This window comes from Antechinus flavipes, chromosome 3, assembly GCF_016432865.1.
Source record: "Antechinus flavipes isolate AdamAnt ecotype Samford, QLD, Australia chromosome 3, AdamAnt_v2, whole genome shotgun sequence".
Lineage (NCBI taxonomy): Eukaryota > Metazoa > Chordata > Mammalia > Dasyuromorphia > Dasyuridae > Antechinus > Antechinus flavipes.
Genome location: NC_067400.1, coordinates 629,029,617 through 629,041,619, shown reverse-complemented (window position 1 = coordinate 629,041,619; position 12,003 = coordinate 629,029,617). Strand labels below are relative to the sequence as shown.

General features: G+C 54.1%; 1 protein-coding gene across 4 annotated transcripts; it reads right to left on the bottom strand.

Annotated features, from left to right (window-relative positions):
- Positions 1-931: 931 nt before the first annotated feature.
- Positions 932-10,024, bottom strand: RDH13 (retinol dehydrogenase 13). 4 transcript variants are annotated; one of them, XM_051990020.1, is made up of 7 exons: positions 9,625-10,024; positions 3,637-3,755; positions 3,139-3,294; positions 2,474-2,578; positions 2,086-2,298; positions 1,661-1,762; positions 932-1,447 (listed from the first exon to the last, which is right to left on the bottom strand). In XM_051990020.1, exons 1-7 carry the CDS (start codon positions 9,687-9,689, stop codon positions 1,203-1,205), a joined length of 1,005 nt encoding a protein of 334 aa, XP_051845980.1. In that variant the 5' UTR covers positions 9,690-10,024; the 3' UTR covers positions 932-1,202. The 4 variants fall into 4 exon arrangements, with proteins under 4 accessions (XP_051845980.1, XP_051845981.1, XP_051845979.1 ...); XM_051990021.1 differs by lacking the exon at positions 9,625-10,024 and adding an exon at positions 9,266-9,515; XM_051990019.1 differs by lacking the exon at positions 9,625-10,024 and adding an exon at positions 4,438-4,534.
- Positions 10,025-12,003: the final 1,979 nt, after the last annotated feature.

Below are 12,003 nucleotides of genomic sequence, written 5' to 3'. Positions count from 1 at the left end.
GCTGGAGAAAGGCGCTCATGTTTCCGGCTTGTTGGGCGGCCTCGGGCCCCGCCCCGTTCCCCCCTTTTCTCTGCCTCAGTCTCCTCAGTTGTAAAATGGGGCTAAGCGCTTCCCTGGGCCGTTGTGAGCACTTGGCACATAGTAGGTGGTTCCCTCATCTCCCGGTGCCCAGAGGGAAGTGACTGCCTGAGGGGCGGCGTCTGCCCCAGGCCCAGCTCCAGCCTCCCTCTGACTCCAGAGGGATGCAGCGGCCCGTCTGACTCTGGAGGGCCCCACCCCAGAAAGGACCCTGGCCTGGCCCCTCCCTGTCTGTGCCTCAATTTCCCACTCTAAAATGAAGTTGGGCTGCACTGGAGCCCTCTGGGCAGCTGCCCTGAAGCCTGGCCCCAGTGCGGGCGGCTTGGGGGCACGGGGGTCCTGGGGAGGGTGAGGGGCCAGCCAGACTCTCCCTCCCCTGATTGGCTCCCGGCCATGGTTTCTTAAGCCCTGGAGGGAGGTCTCCTCCCCCCATGACCTCCCCAGGGTCTCCCAGCACCCGCCGGGAGCTCCCAAGCTCAGGGACCTCCCCGGCCTGCTCCGGCCAGAATCTCGGGGCTCCTGGCATCTGCCCATCTAAGAAGCGGGGCGTCCCCAGGGAGGGCCTCCGGCAGAGAGGCCGAGAGGGGAGGGGTCAGGGCTGGAGCTGGATGGGCCCTGGGTAGAAGGGTCCCACTGTGGGGAGGGGGTGTCCCCAGACGGAGGGATTGGCTGGGGGCGTGGGGGCTTATGTCCGGGCAGGCCAGAGAGCTGGCTCCGAGGACATAAGTTCCCTCTCGTTTTGGACGAGGACCCCGAGATGCTGAGAGGGGAAGTTGGGTCTGACCTCTGCCCCTTGACCCCAGTCCTCCTCCCCAGGCTCCCCATTCATCCAGAAGGCAAATCCAAGGAAACGTTCTTGGTGAGGTCATTGTCTTTATTTCCGCTAATCCCTAACTGAAATCTCCGGTGACTGGTGAGGAGCTCCCCGGTCCTGGCGCCCGGAGGGGCTCCTGGGAGCGGGGGCCCCGGCCGGGAGCTCCGTGTGCTCTGGGAGAAGGTCTCCGGGTGGAGCCTCCCATGACGCCGCGGTGAGTGCGAGGGGCCCCGGGCCTTCCCGGGGGGGGGGCGCCCAGGCAGTCCAGGCCCCCGCCGAGGAGCAGACGAGAACGGGCCTAAGACGGGACTCAGGAGCCCCGCACCTTAGTGGTTTTCCCGGGCGATCCGGCCTCCGGCAGCCCCACCAGCTGAGCGCTGCAGGCCCAAAGTCTCTGAGCCGCCTCGTCGTCCTGGGCCTGGGGGGCCGGGTCCTTCTCCCGGAAGGCGTTAAAATACTTGCCCGAGACCCCGCTGAGCTCCGGGGCCACGGCCAGGTAGACACTCGGCTGGGCCGCCAACTTGGGCGTCTTTATCAGCAACCAGAAGAAGGGGCCTGGGGTCAGCACACGGGAGAGAGTCAGGGAGGCCCTGAGGACACGCCTCGCCTGGCAGGTGGGGAAACTGAGGCTCTCAGAGGGGAAGACGCTTGTGAAGCCCCCTCCCCACTAGGTGATGACCCATCTCTGTTCCTGTGCCTCCCTGGGGGAATCCTGGGGGCTCTCAGAACTCCTGCTCATTGTCCTGGGGGGCGGCCTGAGGGACTTACCAAGGACTGTGCTGGAAAAGGTGGACTTGTGCATGCCCGTGTGTCTGCCCAGCTCGGTGCCGGCCACCCCGGGGTGCAGGGCGTTAGCAGTGACCGAAGTCCCTGTTGGGGGGGGAGGAGCATGGGTCCTGCCCTCGGGACCCCTCCTCCTCCTCACCTGCGGCAAGCTGGGGGGGGGGGCATTCGGACTCTCACGGGGGCTTGGGGAGGGGGAGTGGCCATCTACAGCCGCGGCCTGCCCACCACATTCCCCGGGATCCCGGCCCGAGCTGAGGGTCACCCCCTGACGTCACGCCTTTCCTGTGCGGGCCGGACTGCCCCCCCCTCGGGCTCACCTGCCAGCCCCCGGCCCCCCTCGGGCTCACCTGCCAGCCCCCGGCCCCCCTCGGGCTCACCTGCCAGCCCCCGGCCCCCCTCAGGCTCACCTGCCAGCCGCCGGCTGAGCTCCCGGGTGAACAGCACCACGGCCAGCTTGCTCTGGCAGTACGCGGCCTTGGCGTCATAGGGGCGCCGTTCCCAGTTCAGGTCCTCGAAGTCCACGTGGCCTGCGACGTGAGCCAGCGAGGAGACGTTGATGATGCGGGAGGCCCCCGACGCCTTCAGCTTCTCCAGCAGCAGGTTGGTCAGGAGGAAGTGACCTGGGGGGGGCGAGGGGCACGGGGAGGAGGCCCCCGGTCATTCCCCCGGGTGCCCGCCCTCCAACTCTGGCAGCCAGGGGCCGCCTTTCAGCCCGCAGCCCTCGATAAGGGAGCCAAGTCTGGGAGCTGGAGGGGCTTGGGGACCCCGGGCTCCCCAGGAGGGGCTGCCACTTACCCAAATGGTTGACCCCCAACTGCATCTCAAAGCCGTCCTCAGTGGTCCAGTGCGGGCACCTCATCACGGCGGCGTTGTTGATGAGAACGTCTACACGTTCCTCCTCTAGAAAAGGCCGCATGGCTTGGAGCCCCAGCCCTGCCCGGGCAGCCTCCGCCCCGGCCCCTTCTGCTCCCGGAATTCAGCGCGGGGCCCCCCAAGGCACAGGGTGCACTGAGATCTGATGCGGGCGCTCAAGGCCCGCCAGACGCCACCCCGTCCCGTTCCAAAGCGCCCCTTGTGCTGGTCAGAACCTGCTCCTCGGCCCTGAGCCAAGAGCTCTCCCCCTCCAGGGCCCCCTCGGTGCCTAGCCCGGGGCAGGGAGCTGAGCCCCTTCCTTCTGGGCCCTGCCCCGGGGGGAGCCCCGGCTCCTCCCCCCTCCCCTTCCCACCTCACAAACGCCTATTCCTCCCCTTTCTGGCGGCAATCTGGATGGGGTCCCGTGGGCAGGTTCTGAGGTCGGGGCAGCCCCCCTCGTCTGAAGCGCTGAGTGCGCGGGTTCTGGCCAGGCCCGGGTCCCTCTCCACCCAGGGAAGCCCCGAGGCTCAGAGCTTGGCCTGAGCCAGTCCCTGACCCGGGGGAGGCCGTCCCTGACCCGGGGTGGGCCCGGCCCCTGGGCTTCCTACCTTCCACGATCTTCTCGGCAAAGGCTCGGATGGACTTCACGGAGGCCAGGTCTAAAGGCCGGGCGTCCACGTGGTGGTTGAGCGTGTCCCCCCGGATCTCCCTGGCTGCCGCCTCACACTTGTCCATGTCCCGACAGGCCAGGATGACGCGGCCTCCTGAAAACAAGGGAAAAGGAGAGCTGAGCGGGGAGGGGCCTGCTGGGAGAAAGGGGGTCCTGAAGCTAAAGGGCGACCACCCAGAAACAGGGCCACGGGAACGGACTTCGGACATCGCACCCTCTGGATTTACAGATGAGGAAACTGGGGCAACCCCCCCCCCACCCATGAGAATATCACAGACTTGAAAGGGCCCCGGAAGCCACTGAATCCAAGAGACAGAGACCCAGGGCCCAGCGGCTGGTCGGTGTCGGGGCAGCACCGCCTCCAAGTCCCGGGTTCCCTTCCTCCGTTACACCTCAGCTCTCCCCGGGAGGGGACGTGGGGTTGGACGACTTTTACCCCTCCGGGCCAACTCTCGGGCGGTCTCCTTCCCGATGCCCGTATTGGCCCCCGTGACAATGACCGTCTTCCCATGGATGGTGGCTTTGCTGGGGCAGCTCCCGCCGCCAAGAGAGTCCCTGCACAGGAGAGATAGCGTCTCAGCTCTACAAACACCAGGGGCCCTCCGGCTGCTCTCGCTGGGTATGAACGGGCGGTTGTCAGAAGAAACAAATCAAACGTAACAATAGTCCTAGGAAAAAATGCTCTAAAGCATCACCCCACGCCTAGCACATTGGCTAAGGTGACAAAAAAGGAAAAGGACCACGTGGGAAAACTGGAACACCACTGCATTATGGGTGGAGCTGTGAACTGATCCAACCCAACCAATCCGGAAAACAATTTGGAACCACGCCCAGAGGGCTACAAACTGTATACTTTTTGATCCGGAAATACCACTACTAGGTCCGTATTCCAAAGAAATGAGAGAACAAAGGAAAGGGCCCATTTCTACAGCAATATTTGCAGTTGCTCTTTTTGCGACAGCTTAGAATTGGAAATTGAAGGGAGGCTCAGCCGTTGAGGAATGGCTGTGACATAATCGTGAGGGAACTACTGGACTTACATGACCACTGGAAAGGGAAAACGAGCGGAATCGGGATAACACCGTACGCAGTGAACGACTTTGCTGTTCTCGGCAATACGGCGTCCGAAACAATTCCAGAGAACTCCTGGAGGGAAAGGGTATCCGTCCCCAGAGAAAGAACGGAGGAACCGAGTGTAGATCGAAGCATTTCTCTTTCACTTTTAAATTTTTCTCACCTTTTGCTGTTGTTGTTGCAACGTGAACATGGAAATGTTTTAAATGACTTCACATGTATATCTGATATCATATCACTGGCTTTCCCAATGAGTAAAGAAGCAGCTAGAATAAGGGAGAGAATACGGAACTCACAATTTCAAAAGAAAGTTTAAAATGACACCCTCACCATCGCTCCGAGACCTTGTCTAATTCGAGTTCTTCTATGACCCCGGAGGAGGATAAGGTTTTGGGGGGACATGTATCATCCCCTCATATCCGAATGTAAGCAGTTCATGGCTATGAAGTTCTCTATCACTGTTTATCTGGGTTTCTCGCTTTCTTTTTCTTCTCTTCAGTTCTGTATTTGAACTTCAAAGTTGCTGTGCTGCTCTGGAGTTTTCATCAGGAACATTTGACATTTCCTATTTCGTTAAGGATTCATTCTCCTTCCCCAATCCTGCCTGGGAGGATCACACTCAACTCTGCTGGGTAAGTTACTCTTGGCTATAAGCCTTTACCTTCTGGTACCTTATATTCCAAGCTCTCCGCTTCTTAAAAGTGATGGCTACTAAATCCCGTGTGATCCTATCCGTGGCATCGTTTCGTTCTGATCGTTTGAAGCAGTTTTTTTTTTTTTTTTGACCTTTGAAGCATGTTTGCCATAATATTTCTGGATGTTTTCATTTTGGGGTTTCTTTCAGAAGGTAATCAACAGCTGTTTTCAACTTCTACTTTTTTTTTCTCTTTCTCTCTCTCTCCCCTCCCCATCCTCACTCCCATGATACCTAACATTTTCTTCCATATCTTCAATTTTTACATTATTATGATATTTTGCTCTGTCTTTTAGACTCATAGGCTTCTCTTTGTCCATTTTAGTTTTTATGGAGTTTGTGGCTTGTGCAAGGCTTTTACCAAGGTTAATTTCAATTATTTTTCTATAGTTCTCATTTCTTTTCCATTTTTTCCCCTCCCAATTTATTTTTTAAATTTAATTTCTACCAGGAATTCTAGTTAAGTTTGTGCCCAGTCTGTATTTTTCTCTGAGTCATTGCTTGCAAATGTTTTGGAGTCATTCTCTTCTTTGTATTTGTGTCTTGAGTGTCTCTTTCATCATAATACTTCTTATGGTCGGATTATTTTTTGTTCATTTATCTAGCTTATTTTCTGACTTCACGCTGGATTCGGCCATACTCCTGGTGGTCCTGTGGCAGTTTTCTTGAGGTATTGAGTGTTGTGTTGTTCCAGGATCTCAGGGCCAGGCTGGGGACCTATCAGCTTTCAGAACTTGCCAACGAGTCTGATCTAGGGCAGAGTCTTTTTTTTTTTTTTTTTTTAATAATAACTTTTTATTGACAGAACCCATGCCAGGGTAATTTTTTACAACATTATCCCTTGCACTCACTTCTGTTCCAATTTTTCCCCTCCCTCCCTCCACCCCCTCCCCTAGATGGCAAGCAGTCCTATACATGTTAAATATGTCACAGTATATCCTAGATACAATATATGTGTGCAGAACCGAACAGTTCTCTTGTTGCACAGGGAGAGTTGGATTCAGAAGGTAACAATAACCCGGGAAGAAAAACAAAAATGCAGATAGTTCACATTCATTTCCCAGTGTTCTTTCTTTGGGTGTAGCTGCTTCTGTCCATCATTGATCCATTGAAACTGAGTTAAGTCTCTTTGTCAAAGAAATCCACTTCCATCAGAATACATCTTCATATCCTGGTTCTGCTCATTTCACTTAAGCATCAGTTCATGTAAGTCTCGCCAGTCCTCTCTGTATTCATCCTGCTGGTCATTTCTTACAGAACAATAATATTCCATAACATTCATATACCATAATTTTCCCAGCCATTCTCCAATGGATGGGCATCCATTCGTTTTCCAGTTTCTAGCCACTACAAACAGGGCTGCCACAAACATTTTGGCACATACAGGTCCCTTTCCCTTCTTTAGTATCTCTTTGAGATATAAGCCCAATAGAAACACTGCTGGATCAAAGGGTATGCACATTTTCATAACTTTTTGGGCATAATTCCAGATTGCTCTCCAGATGGTTGGATTCGTTCACAACTCCATCAACAATGCATCAGTGTCCCCGTTTTCCCGCATCCCCTCCAACATTCATCATTATTTTTTCCTGTCATCTTAGCCAATCTGACAGGTGTGTAGTGATATCTCAGAGTTGTCTTAATTTGCATTTCTCTGATCAATAATGATTTGGAACATTTTTTCATACGAGTGGTAATAGTTTCAATTTCATCATCGGAAAATTGTCTGTTCCTATCCTTTGACCATTTATCAATTGGAGAATGGCTTGATTTCTTATAAATTAGAGTCAATTCTCTCTATATTTTGGAAATAAGGCCTTTATCAGAACCTTTAACTGTGAAGATATTTTTTAGGGCAGAGTCTTATTGCTGCTCCCAGGACTGAGCTCTGACCTGGATTTTGATTGAGTAAGTAGATGCCGCTGGACTCCACCCTTGTCAATCAGCTACAAGACTTTGCTAGATCAGAGCATCAGGGTTGACAGCTTCCCATTAGCCTGGGATTCCTGCACTGGTTCTTCCACTGCAGCTTCAGACTAGGCTAGAAGCTGGAACTGAGACCCTGCTCTGCTCCTCTCTCAGGATACAGCCCAGGGCCTCTCAATCATCGTGTGCAGGTTCCCTGCCCTGTTGCAACCTGGGAAGAGGTAGTGAATGACAAAACTGCTGGCTGGCACCTATCCCAGTGTGGGTTGCTATTCTGTGGCATACTGTGTGCTCCTGGCCTGAGCCTGTCCTCCCGGTCTGTCTTCCTATGCTGAGCTGGGCGAGCCAAATGACTCACTGTGACTCCTGTATTTCGCCATCAGGATTAAGTCTGGAAGGGAGCTGGGCCCTGGCTACTTTTGTTACCGATTATAACAATAATCATACTTGGGCAGAACCGTAAGGAGGGTAACTCTGTAACAGGCCAGCAACTCCCATTTTACTTCTAGTCCTAGATTAGCACCGAGCGGGGTCCCATAGCTAAGACGTGACGGATGTGGGACATGGATCTAACCAAAGCTGCCTCTATCCACTGCAAAGACATGCTGCTTCTCTCCATTATTTGGAAGCCTTCTATATGGCTTAGGGACCCCATTTCTATTTGAGGTTGACACCAATGTTCTTAACAACTCTATTTTATTTTTTTCCGTGTGTGTGTGTGTGTGTGTGTGTGTGTGTGTGTGTGTGTGTGTGTGAATTGGGGTTAAATGACATGTCCAGGGTCACACACTAGTACACATTAAATGTATCAGCTGGATTTGAAGCTGACTCCAAGACTGGAGCTCTATCCACTGCACCATCTAGCTGCCCCCTCTATTTTATTTTTCAATGAACAAAAATGTTTTTTCTCTCTCATCTACATCTCCAATTCAAAAGAAAAAAAAAAAAACAAAATCTTTGTAACACACACAGACGCAAGCAAATTCGTACAGTGGCTACGTCCAGAAATGGAAGCTCCAACTGCATGTGCATCTTTGTCTTTGTCCGGGGGTAGGCAACTTGCCTCCCCATGGATTCTCTGCGGGTCACTGCGGAGCCCACTTGGCTTCCCGATTAATCCCAAGAGAATTAATTTTATGGTATCCTAGGTGTTTTATCAATCATTCTCCTGGTCCTGCTCAGCTCCCTCTGCCTCAGTTTATCCATGCCTCCTCAAGTTTCTCTCAAATCATCCTCTTTACCACTTCTTAAAGCACAAGATAATTACAGTACGATAAAATAGTTCAATAATATGATACAACCATACTGTACAACACTTACAACAATGTAGTGCGGTACAAAAGAACAGCAAAACAGTATTATTCAGTGCTTATAACATCAAGGTAGTATAGTACGGTATTCCAACAGCGCAGTACAACAGTACTGCACAATGCTTCCGACACCAAGGCAGTACAATACAGTATTCCAATAGAACGATCCAATAGTACTGCGCATTGCTTACAACACCAAGGTAGTACAATGTAATATTCTAATAGTATAGCACAATAATATTGTACAATGCTTAATTACACTAAGGCAGTACGATACAGTATTCCAATAGAACGGTACCGCAATGCTTACAACACCAAAGTAGTACAATATAGTATTCTAATAGTATAGCACAATAGTACTGTACAATGCTTACGACACCAAGCAGTACCATACGGTATTCCAATAGAACGGTACAACAGTACCGTGCAATGCTTACAACACCAAGGTAGTACAATATAGTATTCTAATAGTATAGCACAATAGTATTGTACAATGCTTACGACACCAAGGCAGTACCATATAGTATTCCAATAGCACGGTACAATAGTATTGAACAATACTTATAAGAACAATCCCATTCCACAGTCATCTACCCCAACTTGTTCAGCAATTCCCCAACTGATGGGCATTCCCTCAGTTTCCAATTCTCTGCCACCACAAAAAGACATTTGTCCAACAGAATCCTATGCCTCTTTCTTTGATCTCCACAAATCTCGGAGATTGATAGAAGAGGTTCCCCAATCTAAGAGTTCCCTATGTCAATAAGATCACAGTTGTTCCCATTTCCCCTCTGCCTCAGTTTGGTCACCTGTAAAATGGGGATAAGAACGGCCCTCCCTCCCAGAGCTGATGCCATGAGCTGCTCTCGCAAACCTTTGCATTGCAGGTTAACCGCAATCATTAAGGATCATCCTATCAGTATCGGATAATCGCCCAGTGCTCGGTAGAGAGGAAGCGTCCCAAGCTGGGCCGCTCACTCTGGTGTCCTCTCTAGCCCCCAAGATTTGCTGACCCCTCCGTTTTTTCCTGGCCTGCGTGCTTGGACACAGAAGTTTCTTACTAAGTACTTAGCGTTCCAGGCTGGAAGCCCTGCCTTCGGAAGGAGATATAAAAAGCCCTGTCCTCCAATCCCTCTTTCCTGAGCCTCAGTGGACTCATCAGTAAAATGGGCCGTCTTCTCGGTGCCACGGATCTTGGGAGACTAAACTGGGAGGGCTGGAGGCGGGGGAAAGAGAACGGCCACGCCCCACGCCCCTCCCCCCTGCATTTCACGTCTCCACGTGCAGGAAGGAACCCATTTCACAGAACGGGAAGCAAAGACTGGGGGGGAGTAAAAAACTGAGGACGGGGGAGGGCATGGTGATGAAACATGGGCTCTTAGTTCTCCCGTGAGAGACCCTGAATGCAGCCCCCACTCACCGGAGCAGCACGGCGCCCCCCAGAAGGGTCCCGGCCACGGACAACGGCAGCACGTAGCGGCTCATGAAGCCACGCCCACTCGGCCCACGCTGCACGCGTCACGTCGTGCGCGCTCCTTTGCCGCCGCCGTGCGGTCTGCTGGAACTTGTAGTCTGGGCTGGGCGCTCCGGACTCACGGATTCCCTGCCCGCTTCCCTACTCAGTGCCCATAACCCCCGAGGGCTGGAGTGAGTTACTTTGGTCTCAAGGGAGGGGACGGGTGGGGGTCACTGGGACGGTGGCAATGATGCAGACCCAGAGAACAGCTCCAGAACACTTTCTAAAAGGTCCATCTTCTTTTTCCCCTTACTCTTCCTTCCTCTCCTCCTCCCCCTCTTCCCTCTCCCGCTCTTCAATTTCCTCCTCCCCTCCATCTCCTCCTTTTTCTTCACTTACTTTTCTCCTTCCTCTCTTCCCCTCCTCTTCCTCCTCTCCCTCTTCTCTTTCTTCTTTCTCTTTCCCTTCCTCCTTTCCCTCTCCCTCTCCTCTTCCATTTCCTCTTCCCCTTCCTTCTTCTCCTCCTCCTCCCCCTTCCTTTTCTTCTGCACTCCCTCCTTTTTCCCTCCCTTCCTTCTTCTCTTCCTCCTCCGTTCCCTTCCCCTTCTCTTCCTCCTTCTCCCCCGATTATCCTCCTGCCTCTCTCCCTCTCCCCCACTCCCGTTTCTCCCTTCCCTCCCCTTCACCTCCTTTCCTCCTCTCTCTCCTTCCCTATCTTTCCCTCTCCTCTCCTACCCCCTTTTTCTTCCTCCCCTTCCCCTTTCTCCCTTCCTCCATCCTTTTCGTCGTCGTCGTCCTCCTCCTCCGCAGCAACAGCTCTATAAATCATTACCAAATGACTTCTAAAAAAGGGAAGAAGAGCAGCACGGGAGAGGGTGGGCGTGCTCCAGAAGGGGAGCGGGAGGCGGGAGGCCAGGGGCGCCCGGCGCTCCTGGGCAGAGGGCTGGGGCTCAGGCTGGGGGACCCGGGCTAGGGGACGGGCCCCCACGATGTCGCTGCGGGAAATCTCAGAGCCCAGAAGGCTCCAGGCGGTGTTGGGATGGGAGGCAGAGGCTTCTCAACCGCCCCACTCTTCTCAGCGGCCCCTCTCACCCCAGCCTCCCGCGAGCCTCTCTCCCCTCATTCTCCCTGGGCTGCTCCGAGGGGAAGAGAACGTTGGGGGAGAGGAGGAAGCCCAGTCAGAACGAAGCCTGCACCCCCGCATCGGATCCTGACCCCAGCAGGGCTGGTCAGTTTCGGCGGCCGCACCCCGCAACCATTCCCCCTGGAAGTCCGCTCCCCTCTGGAACTCACACTCCGGCCCCGGGGGATTGCCCTAAAGCCCAGGGCGGGGCGCGGTCCGAAACGGCGGCCCCTCCCCCCGCCCCGTCCGGGTCGAGACCCAGTCCCAGCCTAGCCCGCCTCCGGCGGGGAAAGAATCCCTGAGCAGTCCCCGTCACATTTGTTCGCTAGGGGACCGACTCGCGGGCGGAGGTCAGTGTCCCTTCTCTGGCATCCGACGGCTGGCTCTTGGGGACGCTGCGCCTCCCTTGTGAAAGCTCTCCGGGACAAATGGGATCTCTCTGGTGAGGGAGAGAATTGGAGACGCAGAGAGAGGGGGGAGACGGAGAAGGGGGAGGGAGATCGGGGAGAGAAAGAGAGACAGAGGGAAGGGAGAGAAAGAGAAAGGGAGGGAGACAGAGGGAGGAGGGAGATAGATGGGGAGAGTAAGAGAGGGACGGACAAATACAGGGAGAGAGACAGGGAAGACGGAAGACAGAGAGAGGGGGGAGGGAGATAGAGCGATGACAAGCACCTAGATCAAAGTGTGAGCCAGCGCTGACTCGTGTCCTGCACGGCCAGCATCTGTTCCCTTCTCTCCTGTCTGAGATGAGGCCCTTTGGAAGAATCTGGCAGCGGCGGAGAGCTCTTCTGACTCCCCCCCCCCCCCCATGGAGAGAACCATCGGGGAAGGGAGATGAGATCCGATCCTGTCCCAGGAGGCTGGGGGAGGCGGGGCTCCCTTTTGCTCCTCATCCCACATACTGTTCTCTTTCAAGTGTTTCCAAATTTGTCAGAAGTCAAAGGATGCAAATATCTTACATAAAGTACATACACTCACCTGCTAGCCCTTCCGCCCTTTGTGCCCTTCTGCCCTTTGTGCCCTTCCCCTTCTCTTCCTCCTTCTCCTCTCCTTCCTCTCCTGCAGGGGCTCGTTAGCTTGCTGATTTTCAGGGAGTTCTTTTTCCATTGCTCTCCTGGACTTCCTCAGGACTCCAAAAGTCTCCTAGAATATTCATTCCCTTGCCCCATCTCCCCTTGCCCCGCCTTTCAGCTCCCTTTGGTGGCTGTTCTTTTCCTCAT

Coding starts and splice junctions, on each gene's coding strand:
- RDH13 (XM_051990019.1), bottom strand. CDS start 4,508: ATGATATCAGATATACATGTGAAGTCATTTAAAACATTTCCATGTTCA. Junction 3,756..4,437: donor TGCAACAACAACAGCAAAAG/GTGAGAAAAATT, acceptor TCTCCTGTGCAG/GGACTCTCTTGGCGGCGGGA. Junction 2,299..2,473: donor GTTGGGGGTCAACCATTTGG/GTAAGTGGCAGC, acceptor CGCCCCCCCCAG/GTCACTTCCTCCTGACCAAC.